At 41.4% G+C, this 27,115-nt stretch overlaps 4 protein-coding genes across 6 annotated transcripts in view; all 4 read left to right on the top strand.

Moving 5' to 3' along the window:
• Nucleotides 1-2,690, top strand: part of LOC311009016 (phospholipid-transporting ATPase ABCA1-like) — a 37,082-nt gene extending 34,392 nt beyond the window's left edge. For both annotated transcript variants that reach the window (XM_084002994.1, XM_084002995.1), the window contains exon 49: nt 71-2,690. In XM_084002994.1, coding sequence (XP_083859120.1) covers nt 71-214 — 144 coding nt within the window. In that variant the 3' untranslated portion in view covers nt 215-2,690. The remainder of the gene's footprint in view (nt 1-70) is intronic.
• A 319-nt stretch (nt 2,691-3,009) lies between these two features.
• Nucleotides 3,010-4,441, top strand: spink4 (serine peptidase inhibitor, Kazal type 4). The gene is made up of 4 exons (XM_084005824.1): nt 3,010-3,115; nt 3,471-3,502; nt 3,650-3,762; nt 4,264-4,441. The coding sequence occupies exons 1-4, from the start codon at nt 3,064-3,066 to the stop codon at nt 4,307-4,309; spliced, it is 243 nt and encodes an 80-aa protein (XP_083861950.1). The 5' UTR covers nt 3,010-3,063; the 3' UTR covers nt 4,310-4,441.
• stra6l (STRA6-like) lies at nt 4,420-12,252 on the top strand. 2 transcript variants are annotated; one of them, XM_084005103.1, is made up of 18 exons: nt 4,420-4,511; nt 5,310-5,385; nt 5,747-5,847; nt 6,023-6,153; nt 6,246-6,366; nt 6,593-6,638; nt 6,831-6,956; nt 7,164-7,237; nt 7,691-7,799; nt 7,911-8,064; nt 8,259-8,334; nt 8,507-8,588; nt 9,109-9,157; nt 9,781-9,898; nt 10,003-10,122; nt 10,592-10,755; nt 11,104-11,247; nt 11,475-12,252. In XM_084005103.1, the coding sequence occupies exons 2-18, from the start codon at nt 5,320-5,322 to the stop codon at nt 11,720-11,722; spliced, it is 1,929 nt and encodes a 642-aa protein (XP_083861229.1). In that variant the 5' UTR covers nt 4,420-4,511; nt 5,310-5,319; the 3' UTR covers nt 11,723-12,252. The 2 variants fall into 2 exon arrangements, with proteins under 2 accessions (XP_083861229.1, XP_083861228.1); XM_084005102.1 differs by lacking the exon at nt 4,420-4,511 and adding an exon at nt 4,893-5,070.
• A 265-nt stretch (nt 12,253-12,517) lies between these two features.
• On the top strand, nt 12,518-27,012 carry tdrd7a (tudor domain containing 7 a). The gene is made up of 22 exons (XM_084006573.1): nt 12,518-12,634; nt 13,144-13,362; nt 13,567-13,711; nt 13,881-13,995; nt 14,260-14,361; nt 14,730-14,767; nt 15,211-15,263; nt 16,001-16,171; nt 16,657-17,199; nt 17,523-17,713; nt 20,201-20,393; nt 20,630-20,741; nt 20,898-21,109; nt 21,883-22,017; nt 22,799-22,882; nt 23,023-23,157; nt 23,532-23,639; nt 24,457-24,637; nt 24,907-25,031; nt 25,324-25,517; nt 25,684-25,844; nt 26,649-27,012. Exons 2-22 carry the CDS (start codon nt 13,159-13,161, stop codon nt 26,870-26,872), a joined length of 3,426 nt encoding a protein of 1,141 aa, XP_083862699.1. The 5' UTR covers nt 12,518-12,634; nt 13,144-13,158; the 3' UTR covers nt 26,873-27,012.
• Nucleotides 27,013-27,115: the final 103 nt, after the last annotated feature.

Raw genomic sequence — 27,115 nt, forward strand, 5'->3', positions numbered from 1 at the left:
ACTGCAACTGGACTGTAATTTGGTGTGGGCGGAGTCTAAATTCTCCTTCCTCTTCTTTTCCCTCCCGCAGGTGTTTGTCAATTTCGCCAAGGACCAAAGCGATGAGGACCATTTGAAAGATGCCCTCCTGAATAAACGGGACGCTGTGGTAGTGGACATTCCCCAGCTGAACTCTTTCCTCACAGACAACAAGACAAGGGAGAGCTGTGTCTGATTCCATAGCATCTGTGGGAGTCGCTCCGCTTCCACCACCCTCCCCCAACCCAGAAAATATGGACCACTAACCTACAAGGGGGGGGGAGACGAACTATGTTAATTTTTTTATTTCTATTTTTTAGTCTTTTTTTAATTGTTATCATTTCTCAGTGGACCTGCACTTCGGTGCACAGCCTCTTGAAAAGGCAGAGGCTGCAGGTTACGTGACACTGAACGCAATGAAAACTCAATGCAAATCAATGCAAGAAATATATAAGAATATATTTAAGATAACAAAGATATTCCTGTGGGGGTTGGAGACTGGTGCTTCTCCTTCACGAGATGGAAAGAAAGAAAGAAAGAGACTCAAACACTTGAAGCGACAGCAGGATTATGATGCTGCGCTAGACTGGAAAAAGCTCTCAATGGACACGGCATCGGGGATGATGGAAGGAGATATCTGTAGTTGTTAATCCCCGTTCCTGAAAGTAGTAAGCAGTAGTCAGTGGGAATGTGTATGTGTGCTGCTGTGTATCGTGGAATCACGACAGCATGAAAAAAAAAAAAAAAAGTTCAGATCATTCACTGCCAACTGCTAAAAGAAGAACTGACTACTTTTTATTCAGGGTCAAACCTCTTTGGATCGCTCCTCATTGCCATGCACAGGGGATTTTATCATGCAAGTGATGGTAAAAAAAAAAAAAAACCCAAAAACATTTATTATCCAATTGATTTCAGTCACAATCATGCAACATATAATTTGTTCTACTAATTTGATTTTTTTTTAAAGGTAATTTAATTCTAATAGACAAACTTAACCTATTTTCTTTGTTTGGATAATAACTAAGATTGATAACCAAGTTGTCTTTTTTATTTGTTGTTCTTTGTGTCCATGACATTGTCCAGCACAGTGCCTACTATACTGTATCAATGTGGAGAGAGAAATCTGAGCACTCCATTAGAAACATACAACAATGTATTCAGGCTGCAGGAATGTATAAGACGGATACCATCAAAGCACAGAAAAAAAGGGGGATTTTTTGGGGGGAAGACGATGAACGAAACTCGACTGCGTTTTATTTTATTGTGTCCTTCATTGTCAAAAACAAACAAACAAAAAAATCTTGTGTTTGCTTGATGTCAGTACAAGTTGTGCAGTCTGCTATACTGGCGTGTTTTTACCCGCCCCGCTCTCTTTAAATGAACGAAAAGGCTGATCAGGGTGGACGAAGGACAACTGGCAAGGGTGGACAGGTTTTTCCAAAGTTCATTGGAAATATCTCTATATATTTCTATATATACTGCATGCTTTCCACTGGGCCACACACCTGGACTATCAGCACTTCTGTGTGCGCGCCGAAGCATGCCGTCAGATCCGCTTGTTAAAGGACTGGAGACGACTGAGCTGTGCTTCATTGTTGTGGGATTGCTGGCACATAATGTATATGTGGAGTCTAAATCCTAAAAATCTGTTGTGTAAAAAAAAATAGGATAACCTGTATCAAAGTGTGATTTTCAGATGGAAATGTTGCTGCAGGTAAAACTGTAGAGGCAGCTACTCTGCCTAAAGATGGTGACTTTTCCAGCAAGGGGGGCACGACGGGAGCGTTTCAGACCTGAGCCAGATGTGGATATTATGTACAGTAGATGATGTCGTTACCAGTGAAGTGAACAGTGTCTGTGCCAAATGGAGCTGAATATATATAAACCTTCGATCAACCAGCGTAACATGGAGGAGGCAACTGTTTTGTATGCTTTGATTTCAGGACTTCATCCATTGTCAGCAGTTTGAAACAAAAAGCACAGATTATGTCATCGTTGTGCTCCCTCATTCAGTCTCCATCATTTTTTTTTTTTATTCTATCTTCTAGTCATGTTGCCAAATTGTAATCTTCCTGTCTGTCCACACTCATGTCAGCTGTTCGGCAGTAATTTGTAAACGTGACGTTGAGATATTTCACACAAAATGACATTTCCAGGGCGAGCCAGACTATATGCATAAACAGGGACCACGTTAATTAGAGTTGTGCTATTGATGCTTTATAGTCCAAACGAATAGTATCCAGGGGTTTAAACTGATGACGCATTGTCATTACGGGTTCTCTGTGTCATATCGGAAATCTTGGAACTCACCAAAACCCACAGCTAAATGTGAGCACTTTATAGACTTCATAGCCTGTTGTGTCGAAGACGCAGAAGTGGTAAATCAAGCAAAATCACACAGGTTTCATTCAAAGCTACTCACCTGCGTTAAAGCATCTGTTGAAAACTTGAAATCCAGAACGAAGGCTTCGGTGTGGCGGAGACAACAGTGCGATAAAGAGAGACATGCGGGACAGAACTACGGCGGTGACTTTTTCTCTCCTCGTGCTCAATATTATTTGTTTACATTTTTAAGTATTAAACAGCTGTTTGAGTCTGTTACGCATTGTGTATAGTTACTCTTTACATTTAATAAATTAAACAAAATTCATACATTTTGAAGAAAAAGAAAACGACTCGTGTGATTATTTTGCGTTTTGTTGGGTCGGGTCGTGTGGCGGATGCAACAAAGCTTGTTGTCGAATGGAAGTTTGGAGCTAATGACTGAACAAAAGAGATGTCTGCTGTATGTTTGGGCATGTGTGCGTGTTAATGTGTGCCGATGACGATAAGTTTCTAGAGGGTTCTTGTGTGTCTATTTTCACCTGCTGTGTTCACACACACACACACACACACACGATTACACTGCCAGTAAAAACAGGCACGCTCTTTTCACCTGCTGTATTCACACACACACACACGCCCACACACACATACACACAATTACACTGCCAGTAAAAACAGACACGCTCAGAGGTTTCAGCCAGTTATTCATCGACCAACAGCATGATTGGAAGGGCTGTTTTTCTGGGACTCCTGCTCGTCTGTGTGGCAGCAGGTAACGAGGAAAAACACACTTTGTTTTTAGGTGCTCTTGCATTGTAGAGTGAGGGTTGTTTAATCAAACAACTTTTAGGGATTACTGTTTTGATGGCATAGAATGAAACGTACATTACCTAGTAAAAATATTCACTACTACCGACTTACGGATATCATGTGTATTTTATTGTTACATAGTGATATACTCTACCTGTATATTGTATTAACAATAATAGATCAGAAACGTCAACATGTGGAATATTGACCGTTCCTCCCAGCATACATCCATGTATTTCAAGTCTCTGAATGTCGTTTTGAATGCTCATTTAGTATCAGGCAGGTTGCTTATGAAAAGTCCTCTTCTTTATTTACAGAGGCTGAGGAGAACTCTGGACTCCTGAGGAAGGTGTGTGTGTGTGTGTGTGTGTGTGTGTGTGTGTGTGTGTGTGTGTGTGTGTGTGTGTGTGTGTGTGTGTGCTTATAGGAGGGTGTGTGTGTGAGGTAAAGAAAGCAGGTAAGTCACGCCAGCCCCTGTGTGTGTGTCTCCTGGCAGCCTTCCTGTCCTGACATGGAGGAGATCATGGCGTGCCCTCTGAACCTCGCTCCAGTGTGCGGCAGCGATGGAAACACTTACGCCAACGAGTGTACCCTGTGTGTCCAGAGTCAGTGAGTAAACACAGCTGCTCCACTCTCCTGGCCTTCACACATGAAGCTCAACATCATCCAGATAAACTGTATGGAGGATAAAGTGCTGGACTCGCCCTCTGGTGGTGGATTAATGTACAGGCTGCAGCCACAATACTGAACTGCGATTGGCTGACAACAAGCAGATGACTCAAATGACTGGAAGTTCTGTCTATTATTCATCTCTGTGTCATTACAGGAAAGGGCTTTGTGGTCATTCCTAGAAAATTATATTTTTTTCTGATGACCTACTTTTTTTGGGGGGGTAAAGCGACTCTTTTCAGTTTCTCAGTATTTTAACCCTTTAAAACTCAATTGATGGCTTTTAACACAGTTGCTCAACTGCTACATTCAGACACAATGAGCTCATACGAGTTGTGACTTTTCACTTAAATCGCTTACATTGACACAAAGTTGAACTAAATCCCAGCTGAGTGAAAAGGAACGAATCCCAGCCTTGTGTCATGTTGTGATCCTCCACAGGACAACCAAGATGGACATCCTGATTGCCAAAGAGGAGAGCTGCTGACCTGCATGATGTCACCGCTAAGGGGGGCGGTTAGGATCTGATCATCCACCCAACATGGACCTGTGAAATTACATTTCCTAAATGTTTGTCTCATTGTAATGAGTTATAAATGTCTATCAGGAAACAACCTTCTGATATTTCTTTTTTTTAATCAATAAATGCATATCTCATACAAGTCAAAAAGAAGTCTGGATCATGTTTAGTAAGTGTTTTTATTAAAAATGTGTTTTTTATGAATGGAAATGGAAAAAATACAGGAAATGAATATAATATCTAGCATATCCTACAAGCATTCCTTTGTAAAGTGAAGGCAGGAGGTGAATGATCGGTTGGTTATCTCGTCAGAGAGACAAATGTTTGTAGTCCATATACTGAGTAACACAGTTGTCAATAATGGTCATGTGTGTGTGTGTGTGTGTGTGTGTGTGTGTGTGTGTGTGTGTGTGTGTGTGTGTGTGTGTGTGTGTGTGTGTGTGTGTGTGCGTGTGTGCGTGTGTGCGTGCGTGTGTTTGATAAAGACAAACAGTGAGAGTGTGAGCAAATGCACTGGGAGAGAGGACATAAAAAAAAACGGAGAAATAAAGTGTTGAATCCTGAGGTCAAAGGTCAAAAGTGTGAGTCACATGGCTGAAACCAGGAAACAGAGAAGTAGTATCAATCCGGTCGCTTCCTTCTTCATGACAGCAGAGCAAGAAAAAAATCCTTCTAGACTTCAGTGAACAGACTTTATCAGTTATGATAAGAAACCGGGTGGAACGTCTGTAAGTACAGATTGCAAATACTCTTGAGACTACTGAGTGATACGGCTCTTTACTTTGTCACTATCGGCAGTCGTCATGGGAATGTTGAGCAGAGTTTAGTGCACAGCAGCAAGACAGAGCATCAGAAAACCTGAATCCAAGCTTATGAATTCACATTTTATTTAACCTTGTTTGATCAGTTTCGTCTCATTTTGTTCTGCAGGTCATGTCATATAAATGTTACTGTGTTATGTCTGTAGGGTCACCACTATGGTTCAGGACTGTCAAAATGGGATCTCCATGGAGCTCTTCCTGCACCTTTCACTCGTACCAGCAGTAAGTTGTCCATTTATTTAACCTGGAACATGAATATTGCATACCTTCTGTTTTTTTTTTTTTTATAATCGCTGTCCGTTGAAAACCTCTAAAACATAAACTTCTACAAAACAATGTGTTTTTCAGAAAATCAAAGTTGTTTTTTAAATGCTTTCCATGACTTAAGAATAATTTTCTCGTTTTCATAGAACAGCAAGGAAAACATGTTTTGTAGTACATTCATAAAAAATGTTTTACACTCTGGGAATTGGCCTTTTAAGAGTCCCTTAAGTATATACTTCCTCTTCCACACTGTTGCAGAAATGCAAACAAAGCACCGTTCCAGTAGGTTTTGCTTATGTATTGACTTCTTGTCTGCCAGGTGTTGATTGTGGGGGTGCTCTCGTTCCTCCAGAGGAGATCCCAGAGTCTGGAGATCGACCGCAGATTGCCCTTCCTGCGGGGACGTTTTGCCATCGTGGTGTAAGTCAACATCTATGAATGTCAAGAGATAAATTCAGTCTGTTTCAATATAAAACGTTTTTCGAATGCAGCACTGCGGTTGTTATAGGCACCACTCTGAATATAAATCAGGCTCTAAGCAGCCATCTCTGCAATATGGCTTTGTTTGTGTTTATGATATTACTGCTGTTCCCAGGCCTTTGGACACTATTGGCAGCCTCAGTAATCGTTGGTCCTACGGGTTTGCATTTGGTGCCGTGTCTTCCAGCGTCCTGCTGCTCTTCTCCGAGCGTTACATCCCCTTCAGTGTCCCGGCCTGGGCCAGAGGTACTCCCACAGGCTCTCTTTTCAAACCTGTTTACTGATGCAGTTACAAGAAATCAACCTATTGACTGACATGTCCTGATTATTCTCCTCAGCTATAGTGTATCTGGTTGGAGCATTAGAAGTGGGCCTGGTCTATTTCCCTTTCTTTGCCTGTCTGTCCACACCTTTCAGAGTGACTGGGGCAGGCCTGGGAATATTCTACTCTCTGGCCTGGTAAACATTCATTCATAATGTTCAGACACACAGAAGGCTATATGTCTCAAAATGTGGATGAGTAAAACAAGGGCATTCTGTCAGTAGTGTGTGTCGTTTACGCAACATAGTAAAAGCATGGAGAAAAGTATGTGATGGGGACTCCACACAATGTAACAGATGAATGGGTTGATTATGTGCATGATCACATTTGAATGCATCACATGTCTCGATGCTTGCTTTGTAGGATCATCGTCACCGTCTGGGATACTTTCACCTGTCCTAACGGAAAGGTAGGTGAGTACTTAACCCATCATGAAAGCTAGTGTTCATGTAATGAGCCTGATTCAATGAACCAGCCTCTTCCTACACCTAAATTAACAAGACTCTACAAGACATTCAGTTTGGAAGATTATAACCATTCGCATTTAGTTGAAATATCATGGAAAAAACATAAATGAATGAATGACTTTGTGCTTTTAAAGATTCTGGGTAAATACCAGAAGGTGATTGTCCAGTGGCCCTGCATCCTCTCCCTAATCTTCCTCTTGGGACGATTTGTCTACATTCTGGTTAAAGCTGTTCGAATACATCTGCAGGTGGAACAGGAGGTAAGTATGTATAAGTATAGGTAAAACCAATTATCTATACCACGTAAGATTTAATGTCACATTTATCAAGAAAATTCTATAAAACATTTTTCTGTTGCATTTTATTCTCCCACCCAGTAGGGTCTGCATTGAAATATATATAATATTTCTTCTTCTGAATTTTTTGAACAACAAATGTGGCTGTGAACATGTTGAATCTGCTGACAGGACCCTGAAGAGCTGATTGAGCAACACCAGGTGCAGCATTGTAAGAGACTGCTGAGGAAAACACCTGCACACAGGTAGTATACACACTTGTGCACACATGGCTCTTGTACAACTGGGTATTTTTGTTCTGTTACTTGTAAAGGAATCCACTAATTCTGAATATGTTAACCAGTTTACCAAAAATTGAGAGCAACTGTTTTCATAAGCACAACATACATCAGTGACTGACTATTTATTCATATCATCATATCCATCCATTGTCAAAGTTATGTTATTGCTGTGTGGTAATGCAGTTCAATGTCTGACTTTAAATCCACAAGGATGTGTTCAGGTGCTGCTGGTAGACTCCAGCATCCACGATCTCAACTGCATTGATATCACGAGTAATGCCGTGCAACACAATAACAATCCCAGCTGCCACAAAATATTCCTGTTTCAGAATTCAGACGGCACTTGAAGGCATCATCACATGGTGATACAACACACACATACACACAGTGGTTTTGACCCTCCTTTCTGCGTTGCAGTAAGCCCCTCAGCTGGTTCCAGAGCAGAGTGTATGAGTGGGACCCTTACTTCAAGTTCCCCAACAGACTCATCGGCACTGTCATTATATCCCTAATCGGCCTATATACGGTACAGCAGGACAAAATAACAAGTGTGCATACATTTTATTTTTTGAAAAGTGTTTATTATGGAAAGGTCTGCTGTAGCTATTTGTTTGTCTTGTTTTTGTTTTTTTTCAAGATGACCCTGGCGGACTACAGTCTCAGTAATGTGGCTTTTGACCAAGTAGACAGATGGAAGGATACACTGAAACAGCTGGTTACCTCTTGTAACCAGACCGAAGTGCTGGGAGCCATGATACCACAGCTGGAAGAATTCATCGACGTGGCTCGGAGTGAGTTGCTCTCAGTGATTACTGTAATGCTCCATTCATGTGTATGCCAGACATCAGACAGGTTTTAGGGGAAATGTGCACCACATTTACCCTGCTTCCTTTATTCTGAACATTTGGGGGAAAGTAAAAAAATCAACTCCAAGCTGAGGCCCCATAAATGAATAATTGAAAAGTTGTTATTTCTTTAAATCCAGAGTCTTGGCTAGCTACCACCATCTTTGCCAGTCTGAACTCTGTAGCCTACTGCTTCCATGTCTTGGCATGTTACAGGTAAGACACTGAAACATATACAAAATATAGTAAATGTAATGACATCGTATGATAAATGCCCCCCAAAAGGTAAATAAACTAATTTTGTTGATGGGACGTTAAATGAAATTTCCAAGTCAGTTATCATAAAAAAACAAACATAAATGAGTACTATGGTGATCTGTTGCTGTAGAAAACACTTGAAGAGGCTGTGGAAAGGCCAGAAGGGTTTTCTTCCTGAGAAGTTTCACAACCCTAAATCTGCTGTCAGTGTAGTAAGTAACACACACACACACACACACACACACACACACACACACGCACACACACACACACACACACAGAGTCATCAATGAACCTATCCCCATCCTGCATGTCTTTGGACTGTGGGAGGAAGCCAGAGAACCCGGAGAGAACCCACGCTTACACGGGGAGAACATGCAAACTCCACACAGAAGGAACCCGAACCCAACCCGGGAATCGAACCCAGGACCCTCTTGCTGTGAGGCAAGAGTGCTACCCACTACACCACTGTGTAGCCCCAAATTTCAACACTAACAACCCAAAATCAGCATTCACAACACCCGGTTCAATCTTTTTCCATGGTATGATGTGTCAGTCACGGTCACAGTATATGATCGGCATATTTTTTGGGAAATTTGGTCCTCATATTGGAAACTATATGGCCACTGCATCCTACCAGCAGGCTCAACTAAACACATTTGCAAATGTGCATGTCATTTTATTTCAGCCTCTTAATGTGTTGATTTAAGTTTTCTCTTTTAATTTTCACAGGCTTCCATTGCAAGATACTCTGGCTGGCAAATAGCGTTTACGCTGTGGGGTAAGCTTGTCATCTCCTGAAATACATGAAGCAACGGATGACATTATAGGGACTGAACCCAGAATTTGTCTCCCTGATGTTTCCCCAAAGCGAGACGTTTTCAGAAGTCTTGGGGAAGAGAATGGGAGAAAGTAACAGTGAGATTAAGGCAGTAACTTCCTGTTCAGTGACCAAGTAACCACCCATATAATGGATGCAATTAAGTAAACTCAACTCATTTTAGGGGTGTCACTAAAACTTGTGGTAAATCGCAATTCTCCCAATCTTGCCTTTAGCACCCTTAAAAAAAAAAATAGGATGCAAGAGTTAGCATCGAACCTCCACAAACCAACATCTGAGTGAAACCAAGGACACCTTTTGGTGTAAAACTACTAAACGAGTTTGCAGAGAAATGTCCTAATCCATGATTTTATTTGTGGAGTGTGTTAAAATCTTCTTTTCTTTTGATGCCTGCATGGATGGAGCTGCATCTTTCTTACTGTCAGAAACTAATAGTTTGGAGAATAATAGAAAAAAGATAAAACAATGACACAGTAAATGAGTAAAATATGAAGATAGGCAACATTGAATATAGAGAGATGACATGAAATAATACGGTTGTCTCTTCTGTATCTTCTCTTTAGGCTACCTAATTGTCCATTTTGTCCACTTCATGTTCGCTCTGCTGTTGGTCTACGTGCTGGTGCTTCCTATCCAGCACGGAAAAGCTCTGAGCATGCTCACCAACCTGGGGATTATACTGTAAGGATGCTCCCCCTGTGGTTACAGGCATATAATGGCATATGAACGGACGTTAGATTGACAGATTTGTTGATTGATTTTCACCTTTCCTCTGTGTCTCTCAGTCTGACCATCAGTCTGGTCATCGCCATGGTGATTCTCCAAGTGGTTCTGGTTCAGATCTTCTTTCTTCAGGACAAAATGTCTCCTACGGACAAACACAAACCTCTGGCTCTGAACAACAGGTGGGTTTATTCCAATAGAAACATGAGCGATAGATATAAGTGTGCACTATAAAACCATCGGATTTAACACTGCAAACACTGCAAACCAGCAAACACTGACTGTTGAAAAGGGGGAAGTGCTGGTGATAAAGAGACAGTGATGGTTTTACATTATTAGCTGTGGAACGTGAACTGATTGGGGTCATTATGTGATGGACCTTCTCACATTCTCGCTCAATAGTGGAAGTAGCTTCAGTGACTTGCTGTTACAAGCAAATGCAGAATATATACAGATATTCATATATATGTATACACTGGCCCAGTAGTCCTATTGTCACTTGAAGAGACGCATACAGTACCAGTCAGGAAGAGACTCAAAATGACCACACAGACACATAATAGGACTACAAAAAGATGAAAAATGACTACAAAAAGAAGCCAAACAACTATAAAGTCACGTGAAACCACAATTTCTCTTCTTCCTCTTCAGGAAGGCCTTCCACTGCTTCAACTACTTCTTCTTTTTCTACAACGTGGTGATGGGGATCAGCAACTGCATATTGAGATTGCTGAGCAGCATTGTGGTGGGAACGTGGCTGGTGTCCCGCATAGACCGGACCATTATGCAGCGAGGATATGAAACCATGGATGCCGGTAAACCTTACTTCATCTGAGACTGCGTGTGTGTGACACACAAGGGAAATATTGTTTTTTAAGTAGTTTTAAGAAGTTAAGTCTCCATACCTCCATGAAATGTGAGACAAAATAAGAGACAAAAACATTATTTTATCATCACTATTATTTGATGGTGGTCAGGATCATTAGGATTAATTATGGATTCAAACTTTCATTCATCCTTGGAGATTATTTTCTTCCAGGAGGTGGCAGCATTTCACAGAGCATCAGGGGAGTTTTTCCTCATCCTCTTCAAACACTGGTGGCTCAAAGTGTCTTTTCTCATATGTGGTGTGTGGCTTTGACAGTGTTTCTCGCACGTCTCAGGCTACAGTACTTGGATTGGGATGATCTTCGCTGACCACTACCACAACAATCCAGTCATGGTGTGTTTCTGCCAGCTGCTGGTCACCAACTCGCTGGAAAGACACGCTGCGTCTGCATACTGTACATTCAGCAATGTGTCGTCAGGTGAGTGTTTATGTTTGTAGCTCTTCCATTAGAAATGATGCTGCTTCCACCTGTACGCTAACTGAGATGCACCAAGCCACCAAACTTGTAGATTCTTTAACATTTCCTCTCTTATAATGCAGTTTTGTTTGCACAGATTTATATGTTTAATCAGCATTGAATTTATCTTTTTTTATATGTGTGCATTTATCATTTTATTTTTTCCTTTTTTTCTAACCTTTTCCCAGAATCCCCTGTTAACAGCAGGGCCAGGAGGCGTTGGAAAATGTTTTATACCTTACTGAGGAACCCTCATCTGATCCTGCTCAGAAAACACCACCTCTCTTTATCTTCATCATCACAGACATCATCATCATCATCTCCCCAGTCAGACACAGCGGTGCAGGCGTGCATCATGGCGTATCAAACACACAGCCGACAAGCAGAGTCACAGTCACTGCCAGAGATCATCGTCACACCAACAGAAGACTGTTAAGGACATTTCCCTCTGTAGTGATCATGTTAAATGTTGTACTAATTAATACACGTAGACATAATTTCAAAGCGTTTAATGTTTCATAGAAAATGTATTCATATGAAACGTTAAATGCGTTGAAATTATGTTTTCGTGTAGACCACATTCTGTTGGTTGAAAAGAGGTCGGTCAGACCGTAAATCACCCAGCATTCAATTAGAAATCAACGTTGGAATCCCAGTTGGTGCTCACTGGGTCAAGTTGAACTGCTGTCCAGTATATAGAAACAGTCAATGATAACCGTGATCCTTACTGTACACAGCCACAATAACATCTGTAGCATCTATTCTACAAAAGGATGTGGTGCATTACAGCCGGGCCTAATGTTTATTTTATAAAAAATATGTACGTGTGAGCTACTCCACATTCTTGTTTAGTGATATGAAGTATAACTGGTTATAAATGTAAATGCATGAATGCTGTGCTGTATGTAGTCATTAATTAGCATGTGCATGCAATCAATTTGTAAAGCTTGTGTAAATAAAAACAAAATGGTGAAACTTGCATTGATGTGCTTGATTTCAAAACAGTTGTTTTTGATTTTTACTAATAAAATGTACAGGCTGGGTAAATATGGTCAGTTTAACTTTGAATGCTGACATTTCCGACAGCACTTAAAAGCAGCATATTATTCAACGGCGGTTTCTTTTTTTGCAAGACTGTCTGTCTCGTGACGCATTTAGCGAGTTAATGTCAGTTACATAAATGTGATGCTTAATATGCTCAAAATGTAAACTAACTAACCGGCAGTGACCTTTTGAACTTGTGGGCGTAAAGGTGCGCGGGTACGCGAATGCGCGTGATTTCGAATTGACACAGAAGACACCTCGGAAGTTTGGTTAAGGTAAGCTAGTGAAAAAATAAAGGCTACAGGTAAGTTAACGTGAATATGGAAACATCGTTGTCCGTCCATTAACTTGAGCTAGCACAATGGCATAGTGCAGACACGTTTGGCTGCTATGTAAAAGGTCAAATGGGAGATGCCGAAACAAACTTAAATTCACCGCTAGCTGCAGACAGCTAACGTTAGCCGCTAGCCAGCGCCCACATTGTCTACCTCTATGACGTTCAACGGCAGACTTCTGGTGGCAGCCATACTCGTTTTTTCCGCGGAGATTAAAGTCTGGAAATGTATCTCCAACATGTAACTATTAAAAACAGACGTTGCCACGTGGTTTCAGAAAAACTCAGTCTCGTTGCCTATTATCATCAACTTGTCTTGAGAATCTGAAAGCTAGGCGGAGACGGCAAAACGTCGTTGCGGCCATTTTGTTCTGCTAACTTGAACTATTGTTATTGCAAGAACGACAGAAGGATGTTGAGCCAATTCCATTAAATAGGAGTATTTTGTAATACATTGACATAATCCACCAAACTTTCAGTGCGAGTTCACCAAGATGTCGGACAGTGAGTCCATCAAGAAGATGTTGCGGGCTGTGCTTCAGTCCAGGAAGGGCGGCGTGTCCATCAGCGCCCTCCAGTCAGAGTACTGGTCACTGTGCGGAGAGAGCATCCCGCTGAAGAAGCTCGGCTACTCCAAACTGGAGGACTATCTCGCGAGTATCCCCTCTGTAGTCCGCCTGGAGTACCGCATGGGTGAGGTGAGTGCTGTTCTTTTTTTATTTTGTTTATTTACACGCGTTGAAGGCCATTTTCATTGCTGATTTGCCCCCCTTATACTACCATCTCAGTAACGCCAGTATCTGCACTGAAAAACCCAGTAGTTAATCACATTTTGTTTGGTCTTATGCACTTTTACGCAGCACTTTGCAAGATGATAACAATACACTGAAACTGCTCTGTAGATGAAATGTTTTGCTGGAGTGTGTCAAGAGACGGCACACATCGCCGAGCTGGTGGCCAAGCAGAAGAGCTCCAAGAAATCTGGTCACTCCCAAGTCGTCAACTGCAGGATGAGATTCAAACCTTCCAACCCATACATGCTCAGTGGTAGGAGACTCAGATCAAGAGTTGTTTTTTTTTCATGAAAACAAGGGATGAGAGGTGCATACATCAGCCTTGAAAGTCCTTGGTGATTCTTCATCATTCAACAAACCTTCCTTTGTGTCCCACCTTATCCCCCGAACCCGACCTGTTCTCACCCTTTCCATGCATTTAGGGAGGCCAAGGCCCTCCCTCCGTCAACCTTCAGCAGCTGGTGCCTCAAAATGGCCGGCAAACCGTTCCCAGGCCCATGGCGGCTATCGCGGCTTCAGCGCTGCAGGAGACTACAGGTGAACAATAACCATTTTTGATGAGCAGTAGTGGCACTTACAACTTCGTTGGACAACATTATCTATAGAAATAAAAGCCTAGCCACCACAGCAGCATTATTATTCAACAGTTTCAGACAAACAAATCAATTTCTGCAAACCAAAATGTATTCTCTGTCACTCATGCTTTGAAGAATGGAATGTATGCTTAGTCTGTGAATTGCCTTATGTGAATTTCAAATAGAATTAACCAGAGTTTTTGCTTGTGTGCTCCCCTAACATCAGGCTGTTGGACCAAAGCTGTATCACCCCTGTCAAACACATACAGCCTGCTCATCAACCGGTCCCTCAATCAGCTGTCAAACAGTGCGTCTTGACAGGTGACAGGTGAGACAGGTGAAAATACAGTCGTGGACAAACCTTATGCAGCCAAACTCTGCTCTGTTGAATCAAAATTCCAGTTATTCTACATCCAATATTAATTTCAGGCAATTATGGATTTTCTTTGTAAGTAAATAAGCTTGCATTCTAACATAATAGTACTTCATGCTAAAATATTTTCCAGGGCAATTACTTTAATATATTAACAGTGGTATAGTAAAAAGCTGTTCATAGTTGAGTCTTGAAATATGGAGCAGTAGATAAACCTGTTTTAGCATATTGTTGCATCAAGAACTGCAGCAGGAAGTTTGTATTTAGTTACAGCTTTTTGATGTGAAAAGCATATGCTCAAGAGACTACTATTTTGTCAACAGGAAAGAAAACAGTTTGGCAAACTGTCCGAAGCCCGGAGGTATGTTGGACCGGCTTGGTGTGTATCTGTCCTATCTATTTCACAACATTTAATCGTATCAAATTTCCCTTTTTTTTAAGGATAAAATCAGGGTTCCAATAATTAGATTATTTAAAGAACAAGCTGATTTTTGGGCTATTCTGAAAATGTTATTTTGAAGTGTGTGACCCACTTGATGTTTGTTGGTCAGTCACAAGCGGTATGTGGTTGGGTGTCAGCAACCAGCATTAGTTCACTATACCTTTACCGAGCAAATCATTTTCTTTGCTGCTATATTAATGCTCTGAATCTGGAGTTCAGGAACTTTTTGAATTTGCAGATGAGTGTTTAAGATCAACATTGGTCAAAACTGCCAGAACAAAATTATCCAGATTATCTATTAATCAGTTGCATCTCGTCACTGATAATCAGCACTTGTTTATTCTTCCTGCTTCCTTTTGAAGAATCTTTCACAGAGAAGCCTCCTGAACAAGCCTCCCAAGTCTGCCAATCCCAGGTACATATGGTACATATGGTTAAGGCTTTATCAAACGATAAATCCAAATTGAATAGCGTGGACGACTTCTTTATCTTTTTCATAACGGAGGGAGGAAAAGGCTCTACTTGCCTTTTTAGATTCAGTTTGTTAAACTCAAACCAGGAGCAAAGGTTCACTGAATGTTGGGCAGGCCCTCACAAACATTATTCTATACATTTTTATTTTGCCTGATTTTTATGTATGCAGCACTTGTGCCACACTCCAAACACGAGTGATGGGAACCAAAACAGTTATAAAACGGGCACCTGTGCAAAATTATTCAAGACCGGATCATTGAGGAGCTCAGACAATATCTGTTCTTTTTCTGGAGGGTGAAGGATTGATACTGGCTGTGTACCAGGCTGTCTTTCTCAACTTCACTCAGGGATATTATTGTTTATTGACATGTTAGAATAGTTTTTAGTTAGATATTGCTCTATAGTAAGAGTAGAGTCTATACTGATTTTGCTGTTATATATTCTAATCCTGTTCTGGATTAAATCTAATCTTAAATAATATATTGAAGAGCAATTATGTACTAATGAAAAAGAACGGATAGGAATATCAATAAGGAGTACTGCTCTGAGTAGAAGTAGCGATAAAATCCTATCGATACCCATGCCCACCGATCGGGGACGTCACAACAATTGTTTTCCATCCGTTCTTTTAAAGTTTTCTTGGTACTTATTTCCTGTTTATTTGATTTCTCCATGCAGTCTTTTCCTTATGACGTGAAGCTGGTGCAGAGCAGATTAACTCTGTTCCTGGCGAAATACAACAGTGGATTCTGGATGTCGAAATTATCACAGGGCTACAGTGAAATGTTCAATCAGAAGCTCCACCCTCAGGTGCTCATTGATCTGGTAAAGTGGACACACATCATTATGGTGAGTCAGTAACGTTAATTTGTATGTGTTTAAATAATTATACCATCAATCTAACAAATAGGTTTTATGAAGCATTGTGAGTATAATAAAGACCTATACAAACTTGCCCATCTGGCCTTTGGGGCAAACTAATCTTGTGTTTCCCATTAATAACCTTCCATTTTGTCCTGCCAGTTAATTAATTAAAAAATATATATAGAAAAACCTACCAGACGAAATTTTGGTTTGGCCGCAGAATCAGCTGTGTTTATTTGCATCGTCAGGGGTGGAAGCACTGGAGAGGTCGCGGGGGTTCTCTTAAGCTCATTCACTGTAAATGCAAACGTTGGCTGCTGACTCATCAGCCAGCGTTATCTGTAACATTGCCATTCCATTACCAACAGTCTTAACGTTAGCTAATTGACTTGGGTTTGACAGCAAACAGAAATTGATGGTTCACATCTCTTTCCTTCTCATCCTGTATCTGGCGTGTCTGGTCTTCACAGGTGGAGTCGTCCCCCAAATTCAAACGAGCTGACTTTCTTATCTACCCTGCTCTGCCTCCTAAGCCTTGTATTGTCCCTAGAGATAGCACCACCAACGTGCCCCCAACATCACCCACAGATTCAAAAACGATCACCGCACCCATATCTTCATGTCCCTCAACACCTGACTACCCCTTCCCTCCTTCCATTCCACCTTCATCCCCTACCGGGACTTGCCCTGCATCATCCAAAGCTCCTCCACCGGCTTCCTCCCTCCAACCTGGCCATGACATTTTACCCCTTTCGAAGGGCATCCTGTCCCCTACCTCTGATTCTGTCCCTTGTCCTCCAACCAAAACATCTGCTGCTGTTGTGTCAGATGAGGTACTTCAGCGAACAAAGGAGCTTCTGTGCATGAACAGTGAACACGGTGTGTGGACTAATACTCTGCCCAAACTCTTCATGGACACATACAAGACGCCATTCCCTGAACATATTCTGGACAACTTGTCTCTGTTGCTGGATATGTGCACTGTGGTGTACCCCATACCAAACAACAAGAAGGTCAGTGAATGAGATGACTAGAGTTAACACAATGTAAGTCCTTAGGAGTAGAGTGAAGTTACCTTATACTCGTGGCTAAAGCTCAATTTCTCCCAAGTGACAAGTGAATCTTTGCAAGTTGGAATAAGTTATCTCTTGCCTGATTGATTGATTGGTGTGGATCAAATGGGCATTGTTTCAAACAGTAAAAATGGTTTAATTTCTACTGTGCCACCTTTTTAATTATTTAGGGAGCTCGGGGACATCCTTCCTGCTAATCCGTTTGTCTTGAAATACCGGTACCTATTAACACGTTTGTTATTGATGTACTTTTCTGTGGTCAGGCCATCCTGTATTACGATAACAGAGCAGACATGGAAGCCACAGACAGCCAAGAAAGCCAGCAAGGCAGAGGCCTTCCCTCTGGTCTGGAGGTCCTGGGTCCTGTGTTGCCTCCCTGTCTGGTGCGTCCATCAGAGCAGTACCCCTCTGTCCTGATTACTGATGCCAAGAGCAGCAATGCTGTTACAGTAAGGTGAGACACACGGTGTTCTTGCTGACATTTACATAATTCATTTTTTTTTTCTTTTAAAACAGTCTTTATTGATTGATTTTCAACATGAGACAAGAAACAAACAATATATTTTATGATTGCAAAAATAAATTAATAGTTGAATTAATGTAAAGGAAAAAAATATTACTTCAATTAAAATAAACAAATTTAACTTTAAAAAAGTAAATTAATTTCATCTACAACCATCAGGTACTGCAGCACACACATTATATGATATAATGGAAAATGTAGCAGTCTGCAGTTGCAGGTTCTGAGCTTCTGTCCAGTATGCCGTTATTTACACTGAACTTTAAAATGATGTACTTGTTCCAGGTAATATGAACTTGCATTACTTAGTATTTATTAGGGGTGTAACGGTACACAAAAATCTCGGTTTGGTACGTACCTCGGTTTTGAGGTCACGGTTCGGTTCATTTTCGGTACAGTAAGAAAACAAAATGCAAAATATAAATGTGCTAGTTGTTTATTACTTTTGTGCTTTTAACAGTAGGAACATGCACTGGAGCTAGAATGCTGCTCAAAAATATAAATACAAGTATTTAAAATATTTATTTAAAAAATAAAAATAAATAAAAATAACAGACTGTTTCTTTAAAAAATATATTTTCTCCATCTGATGTGCAAAATTGAACAGTTTGCAACACTAAACAGTTTCAAGTTGTTGCTCAGATTAAATAACATGAATAAGGCTCAGACTAAATAAAAATAACAGACTGTTTCTTTAAAAACAAATATTTTCTCCATCTGATGGTGCAAAATTGAACAGGGCAGGGAGAGGCGGTTTAAACGCGGTTGGGAGCTATGTTTGCACTAACGTTACGCTCGTCTTTCTCCTCGTTGTAGCGATGTTCACGTGGGGGTGGTGCCGTTTCAAATGCTTCAACAGGTTTGACGTGTTGCCAGAAATATACCCGACCTCACATGAACAATGTCGGCAAACCGCTTTGGTTTTATCAACCTCTCTTTGTCCCTGTTTGTATCTCACCGGGAAGCCGAAGTGTTCCCAAACGGGAGACCTTAATGTCGCGGGAGGGTCCTCCAACTCTGGCTTGTTGCCAACGCTAGCGGCATTAAGGTACGTGTCCACAGGGGCGATTTTAAACGCGAGTGGACGCGCCGCTTCCCAGAATTGCACGCTTGGTGGGCTGCCACTAGATGATGATTGACAGGCGCTCTCCTTCAAACAAAAGATTTTTGCGAGCGTTCGCGAGCGTTCCCGAGGCAGCGAGTCGAGCCCGGTGCCTCTGATTAGCATAAAGTAGCTGCATGTGCGGCTGCAGCATCCTCCACACATGTGGTCCTCTACTTAATATGTCCGTATGGAAACTCGTTCGGTACGCCTCCGTTCCGAACCGAGCACCCCGTACCTGAACGGTTCAATACAAATACATGTACCGTTACACCCCTAGTATTTATACAAAACTAGCAAGACTATTGGGCTTGCTAGTTTTGTATAAATACAAAGCCAGAAATCTTGGGGTTATTATGGATTCTGATTTACATTTCGACAGTCACGTTAAATCAGTAACAAAATCAGCCTACTATCACCTAAAAAATGTAGCAAGACTTAGAGGGCTCATGTCAGCTCAAGACTTAGAAAAACTTGTACATGCCTTTATTACTAGTAGGCTAGACTACTGTAATGGTCTCCTTGCAGGTCTTCTGAAAAAAACTGTCAGGCAGCTACAGCTTGTTCAGAACGCTGCTGCTAGAGTTCTTACAAAGACCAAAAAATGTGAGCACATTACACCAATTCTTAAATCCTTACATTGGCTCCCTGTATGTCAGAGGATTGATTTCAAAATCCTCCTGCTCACATATAAATCACTACATGGTCTAGGACCGAAGTATATCACTGATATGCTCCCACTACATAAGCCTTCTAGACCACTAAGATCTTCTGAGACCAATCTGTTAGTGATTCCCAGAGTAAACAACAATCACGGGAGAGCATCATTTAGTCACTATGCAACAAATGGCTGGAATAAACTTCCTGAAGATGTAAGACTTGCCCCAACTCTGACCACTTTTAAAACTAGACTGAAAACTTTTATGTTCACCATAGCTTTCTGCTAAATCTTTTAATGTCTGCACTGTTTTTAATTATTGCAAATATGTTTTTATTCTATTTTCTTTCTGTAATGCATTTTTAAAATTTTTATTATTTTCTTTTTAATTCTTCTATTTTTCTTTTCTTTTTTCTTCTCACTTTGTTTTATGATGTGAAGCACTTTGAGTCTGCCTTGTGTATGAAATGTGCTATACAAATAAAGTTGCCTTGCCTTACTTGGATGTGCACAATACTTTTAGTATCTCAAACAGCTTAATCACAGTATCTTAACATAAAAACAATAAGAAACCACTTGTTTACTTTAGTCAATGCAACAACCAGATTACTGTTTTAAAGATTTCCAATGCACAGATTGAGAAAAGCGTGCCTCTGTACAGGTATGTAGGTGATAACTACTCAAATGCCCAGGAGGCCATGGAGGTTGCAATGCAGTCTTTCTACAGCCAAAGATCCACCATCCATCCTTTGTCTAACCCTGTGGTTGGTCAGCTGGTGGCAGTCAGAGGGGATGATGGCGACGAGCTGGCAAGAGCTCAAGTCATGCATGTCATGGGCCCTAACAAGGTCAAGGTAACTCATTTAGTTAACTATTTTTTTCTTTTTTACTTTAAAAAACGTATTAAAAAAACCCTGGAAAATGTTAAGTGGTTTGATATTTTTCTTTGGTGCTTTTGTGACGTTCTCTGTTCAAATGAAGACCTTCATCTTCCACATTTATTGATTATCAGTTTGTCAGAGGAAGGCATTTGGTAGCTGCAAGATGGATGAATGCTTCTGCAGCAAAAGAGCTTTTGTCTGTTTGCCAGGTTTACTATGTGGACTATGGCTTCTCTGTGGAAACCAGTGGAACTAATCTGCTGGAGCTGCACCAGGACTTCCTCTCTCTACCCTTCCAGGCAATCAGTGTTAAACTTGCAGGTACAAGGTGTATAATGAAATTACTTAAGGGTTTGCTTTTGTGATGTAGATGATTGCATGGAAAAGATGTCAAAATGGAATGGACAAAACATTTATATTGGCCAATGGCTCCTCATCTTAGTCATCCTCATTCCTCATCCTTCTCCTTTCTCCCAGGTCTAGAGGCATTCAGCTGCAATCCACTGGTGCTGTCTTCTTTGGAAAAGTTGGCAGTTGGAAAGATCCTGCTGATGGAGACATTGAAACCCTGTCAACAGAATGAGACACCTGTTGCAGTGCTGTATGACACTTCAAAGGAGGATGACCTCAACATCAACTCCACCTGCCTGAAGGCTCTTCAGGACATGACCATGAAAATCCCTCTGACTGTAAGGATGCTGGTGCTCACTAAAAGTATAGTGTGATGCACAAGGTCAAGGCGAGCCCTCTTTCAGAATAGCAGTTTGCACGTGTACTTAACAAACATCCATGTACAAATCCAATAACATGGCAGCAAAGGGGCAGTTTATCATATTTTTTTTCTTAACCCATTTGTACCAGATGCAGCGCAGCATTGCCCCTCCCGCCGGCTGCTGCGTGGCGCAGCACTGCTGACTCATCGGCATCTCCATGACGCATGCAGCATGTGGTGCACTGGTCATTGGTTCAAGTGCACATGTGGTGGGTCCCATTGATACTCCAAAACCACGCGACCAACAAAATGTCGTGCGATTCGTTGACGACAACGCCAGTCAATCAGGCATACACGTGCGCTTGTTTACACGCAAATGTATGCCTGATTGATTGACGTCATTGTCGACGAACCACACGACACCCCGATGGTCACGTGGTTCCAAAATATCAACAAGACCCACCACATGTGCACTTGAACCAATGACAGTGCACCACATGCTGCATGCGTCATGGGGATGGCCACGAATTGGCAGTGCTGCGGCATGCACCAACCGGCGGGAGGGGCAATTCTGGGCCGCGCAGCATCCGGTACAAATGGGTTAACACAGCTCCGCTCTACCAGTGAGTGGTGCTGTCATACCATTATCATATTGGTCTTTGTGTTATGTGAACTCAGTTATGATTGTGAGGTCCTGAGGTTCATCAAGCCTCCCTTTGTATCTAACATGAATCTTTTTGTTGCTTACAGGTAAACACTACCTATAAGCGTGTGTTTGTTACGAATGTGGGTCCAGATGGCAGCATCTACTGCCAACTTCCCTCCAGAGGAACCGTGGGGCTCAACAGGTTACTGGAAGATATCGAAAGTTTCTTCATTTCACAGGTTAACAAGACCTCCATTTACCTTTGCACTTAATAGTGTGGTAGAGCATTTCATGTTGTACAGTGATAGCATATTGTAGTCTCGGGCTGTTCACTGGACTGTTGATGCATAGTGAGCTGCTTCATCTCAGGATAGTGCATACATTTGATTAAATATGGTTTGAATTACCATAACCACAGAAAGTTCACAGAATTATTCGGCTCTTTCAAACAATATAAAAAACAGGCCTAAGATGGCATCTACACTGTTTTTCTTGGAGCTGTGCTAGTCCTTACGGAGACAGGCAGGTTCTCCAGTCATTCGGGCTGTGATAATGAGGAGGGATTACTTTATCCAAATATTTATGCCACGAGTAAACCCACACTGCATCACAAACACAGCATTGTTGCTACACATCTTTACAACATGCACAAAAGGTTTCGACTGATGCCACACTCCGATCTGCATTGTGCCTTTTGATAGCTGATCAGTTGTATGAAATCTGACGTCCCTGGCTGGTGGCTTCATAGAAATTGAACCCATTTCTCAGATTCCTTACACACAAAGCAAGAGTCATTACTTGATTGACTTTTGATGTGATATAGAATAGGCTTCAAAATTCGACTTAGAAGCAGTCAATGGTTCCCAAATACATTTCATTTTAGGTAAATCTTGTTAATTACTGGTGTTGATACAGTCTTGTTTTGGGTTTATGTCTTTTGACAAATTCAATGTTCCCCATGTTTGATTTCATACGCAACTGCGAAAATTAAAATTGTTTCTTTGTAATTATTCCTACCAGATGTCGTCCGAGTACCTGGTGTCCAGACCCTTCCCTGGCAAGTTCTGCCTCGCCCGTTACAATGGATTGTGGTCCAGAGTAGAGGTGAGAACCGAATCATTCAAAATTGTCATCCTGAAAAGCTTCAAATGATTGTGGAAATTGAAAGTATTGGGATAATGCATTGACGGTTTGAGGTCATAATTATTTGGCATCTACTTATGTGTTGTTGCTCTTGTTTTCAGATCACCAATATCTATAGCAACAGAGTGATTGAGATCCTCTTCATTGACTTGGGTGACTCAGCAACGGTAGAGGTCACGGATCTCTGCGAGATCCCCCCTCTTTTCCTCAAGATCTTCAGCACCATCCCGCCACTGGTGTGTGTGTGTGTGTGTGTGTGTGTGTGTGTGTGTGTGTGTGTGTGTGTGTGTGTGTGTGTGTGTGTGTGTGTGTGTGTGTGTGTGTGTGTGTGTGTGTGTGTGTGTGTGTGTGTGTGTGTGTGTGTGTGTGTGTGTGTGTGTGTGTGTGTGTGTGTGTGTGTGTGTGTGTCTCAGTGATAAAATGACATGGCTTGGCTTCAGGGGATGCTGTATGAAGCCCAGACGGAGGCGGATTTTTGATACATTGTTAATGTGAATTAGTGTTTTGTTGAACGTCAAAGATCTAAAAGTGGTTGTCTGATAAAGTGGTTTGTAGCACATGTAAGGGCAATTTTAAGGTTTTGTTTTTGTTTGTGTGTGGGTCTATTCAGGCTACCAAATGTCGCCTGACTGACGTCACAGTTCCGGAGGGAGACTGGAGCCCAGAGGCTGTTCTGTGGATGAAGGAGACTGTCCTTGGCACTGAACACAAAATGAAGGTGACATAGTGTAACATAACATTCAACACATATCATAGTTAAGCTTGACTTATATTTGTCCAGTATTTCACACAATGATTGCTGTTGCGCTAAAAACATACGGAAGGAAACAACACTGAGTTGTTAGGTTCACTTGTACAGCTGCTTTCAGGAACTATATCCAAAGTGAAATTAAGAATAAGATGTAATTCCAAAAAAAAAAAAAATGAATGTAATTAATTAACAAATTAACTATAACTGTATGTTGGGTTGCATTTACTGTAGAAATATATGTACAGTACCAGATCTGAGTACATGGGTAATGGAGAATCTTCATCATTATCTCTATGATATTGCACTTAATGTCCCATTATGTCCTGTAAGTCAGTTGTAAGAAGTTGAGTTTGAATGATACTCCTGAAATGGAGGCTGTAGCCACTTAGGCAGCTCATGTCTCTGCTAGCAATCTCTTAACACGAGGTAGAAGAGTTTTAGAGCTCAGTCCACTCATCAGAAGAGTCCACGACTTGGAGTTAGAGGTGAAGTCCAAGGTGAAGAGGGTGAACAGAAATGGTCACAGGACCACTTTGACTGTGGAGCGATTGTTGGTTGCCCAGAGTTACCCCGTCTGAACAGGGTTTAAATGCCACATTGCCATAATGCCATAATTGCCTGTTTGAAGCACAGCAACAGTGCTTGGTTTAACAAAAGTTATGTTGATATTTTAAATATAAACACTACAAATCAAGGTTACAAATAAGACCTTATTAAAAAAAATTGCAAAACGATCACGGACACCACAATATTTTTGTTTTTCTCTTTTTTCCCCTCATCTCAGATCTGGAAATTGGACCAGCACAAAGAGGACTGGCTGGTCTATATGTACCTCTTCATTGGCACCAACAGTCAGGAGCTGGACAAGAGCATCAACCATCAGCTGAGCCAGTCAGAGCTATGGCAGAAACTCACAACAAAGAAACACAACACAATCACTAGCAATAACAGCAGTGTGGATACAGGTAATACTTCACAAGAAAAGACATAAAACACAAAGTCCATTCTGGCTGAGGGATGATTCCCACTAACAGTCAGCATTCATATGTGTCAAACTTTGTATCCTTTTTTGTGTGCTCCGGTCTGTTGGTTTATGTGAAGTCATGGTTTTGGTACAGTAAGAAATGTTTTGTTGCTTTGCGTTTTGTATTTAAGTACAGTGATAGATGTGAAAGTGTTTAGTCAGCTTTAAATTGAAGGTGTTTTCATGTACCAATGTTTTCCAAATCTCTAGGTCTCTCCGTCCCAAACCCCATCGCCATGGCCTCAGCCCAACCTCTTCAGAGAGCTGAGGACTCATCTTCTCCAGATACTTCAACCAAGCCACTTCCAATGCCTCCTCAACTGGAGTCCCTCCAGGTGGGTGGAGATGGACAAACCTTTTCTGTAGGGGCTCACTTGTCATGTGAGGGAAGTAGATCATCGTAGGATTCATCATTTGTTTGTTTGTAGATTTCTATTCAAGAAAGAGATTTCTTCATGTCCTGTGGATCAAATCCAAACCAAATTTTTGTATTTTTGTTAGCAAGTCACAATATTAACCTCCAGCGTATACAATACACAGTCTACACTGTCACCAGACTTGGGGGGAACTAAGCTCAGAATGTCAACAAAGCCTTGTGGTAATATACACTTGATTCTCCTCTTTCAGCCTGGTCATCATATGGATGTTTTTGTGCCAGTGGCCTTCCACCCTGGTTACTTTGTGCTGCAGCCATGGCAGGACCTGCATAAACTTGTGGTGTTAACGGGAGAAATGATCCTCCATTATAACCAATCATGTCAGACCAACTCGGCCCCAGAAATCCAGAAAAGAGAGATCTACGCTGCCAAAATAGACAAAAAGTAGGTGACCTATGCATGACTCGTCAGTCCTGTTGTGTTCTTTTGTTCCAAATGCATATTAACATAATGGTAGATTAGCTGTCTATTTTTTGACCCGTGAGGAAGAAAAACCAGAGGTTGATATTGTCTGATGGTTGATGCGTAACTGATGCATGTCCCTACCTAGTTGGCACCGCGTGCAGGTGAAGGGGATCCTGGCCAACGGGTTGGTTTCTGTCTTCGAGTTGGACTACGGTAAACATCAGCTGGTCCGCAGTTCTTTCTTCAGGCCTCTGATAGAGGAATTCAGACAGCTGCCCTTCCAGGCTATCACTGCACAACTCGCAGGTGAGTTGCATCATGATTATTTCAGTGGCTTTACTGCTCACTATGCATTTAATGCATGTTATTTTATATGTAAAGGGTTGTGTAAGGAGTTGCTGCTGAGATTAAAATGTTGGTTGCACCAGCCTTTTTCCACCCCACTTAATGATTGTGTAATTGAATTTCTGATGTCCTGCAATCGCTGAATCCTTCTGTGTTGGTTCCATATTTATTCCAAGCTGGTTAGAATTAAACATTGATATAAAGTTGATTTGGGCTGCAACTAAGTTTGCAATGGGTTGTTAAATTTTCCAGAAATGTTATAGAAGCTTCTGAGGGAAGTGGAGGTCGGTAATTTTGGAAATTCTTTACAATTTCAATATAAAAATAGTTTTTCTAATGGTGAAATTGTTTGGAGGGAAAGCACACATTAAAACCTAATACTAGGTCCATTTAAAATGTTATTCTGTAAAATTACTACCCGACATACTCTCTGGTGAGTTATGATTAAATTGTTGGAATGAAGATATTTAATTTTTTGATATTTCAGTTTACTAGCAAATGGCCTAAAGCAAAGTATGCCATATGTAGCTATACACCTGCTAGTTTTTGCTAACTAGCTGCTACCACGTAGGTTGTTTTAGATAATCTATTCATATTATTATTTCTGGTAAATGAGATATTCCCAGAATGTTACAACAGTAACAATTATTTTCATTCGGTGTTAAAAAGCTGTTTGACTATGATTAAGACATTTCCACCTTGATAATGCAAGTTTGAGCATCTTGGGTTGCCATTCTGATCACTAATACCTGCTTTGTTCTACAGGTATGGCACAGCACCAGGGGTCAGAGGAGGCCTCCATGTGTTTCAGGAACCACGTGGAGGGTCGATCGCTGGTCGCCCAGGTGGAGAGAGTGTTGGCGGTTAAACCTGAGCTGTGGGAATGCAGGTTGACAGTTTACCTGGTGGACACTTCATTGGAGGACGAGGACATTTGGATTCACACCATCATGGCTGACATCGGCAAAGAGCTGTCTTCGGCAGCGTAGGATGTCTTCACATTCATGTTGGTAAATTGACCAACGAGCTGTGAGTCTAAGAACAGTTCTTTTCATTTTCTCAAAAAGGTGAGGGTGCTCGGTGAACTTTTGGAACCCCTTTTTAATTTGTCACGTCAACTACAGACGGGATGTTTTGTTGAGTCAATTTTTTCAGACTGGAAAACCGCGACGTGTCTCAAAAGCACTGTTGTGTGATTATGGACTCAAAATAAATGAGAAACATTCGACACT

This window comes from Eutrigla gurnardus, assembly GCF_963514095.1.
Source record: "Eutrigla gurnardus genome assembly, chromosome: 3".
Taxonomy (NCBI): Eukaryota; Metazoa; Chordata; class Actinopteri; order Perciformes; family Triglidae; genus Eutrigla; species Eutrigla gurnardus.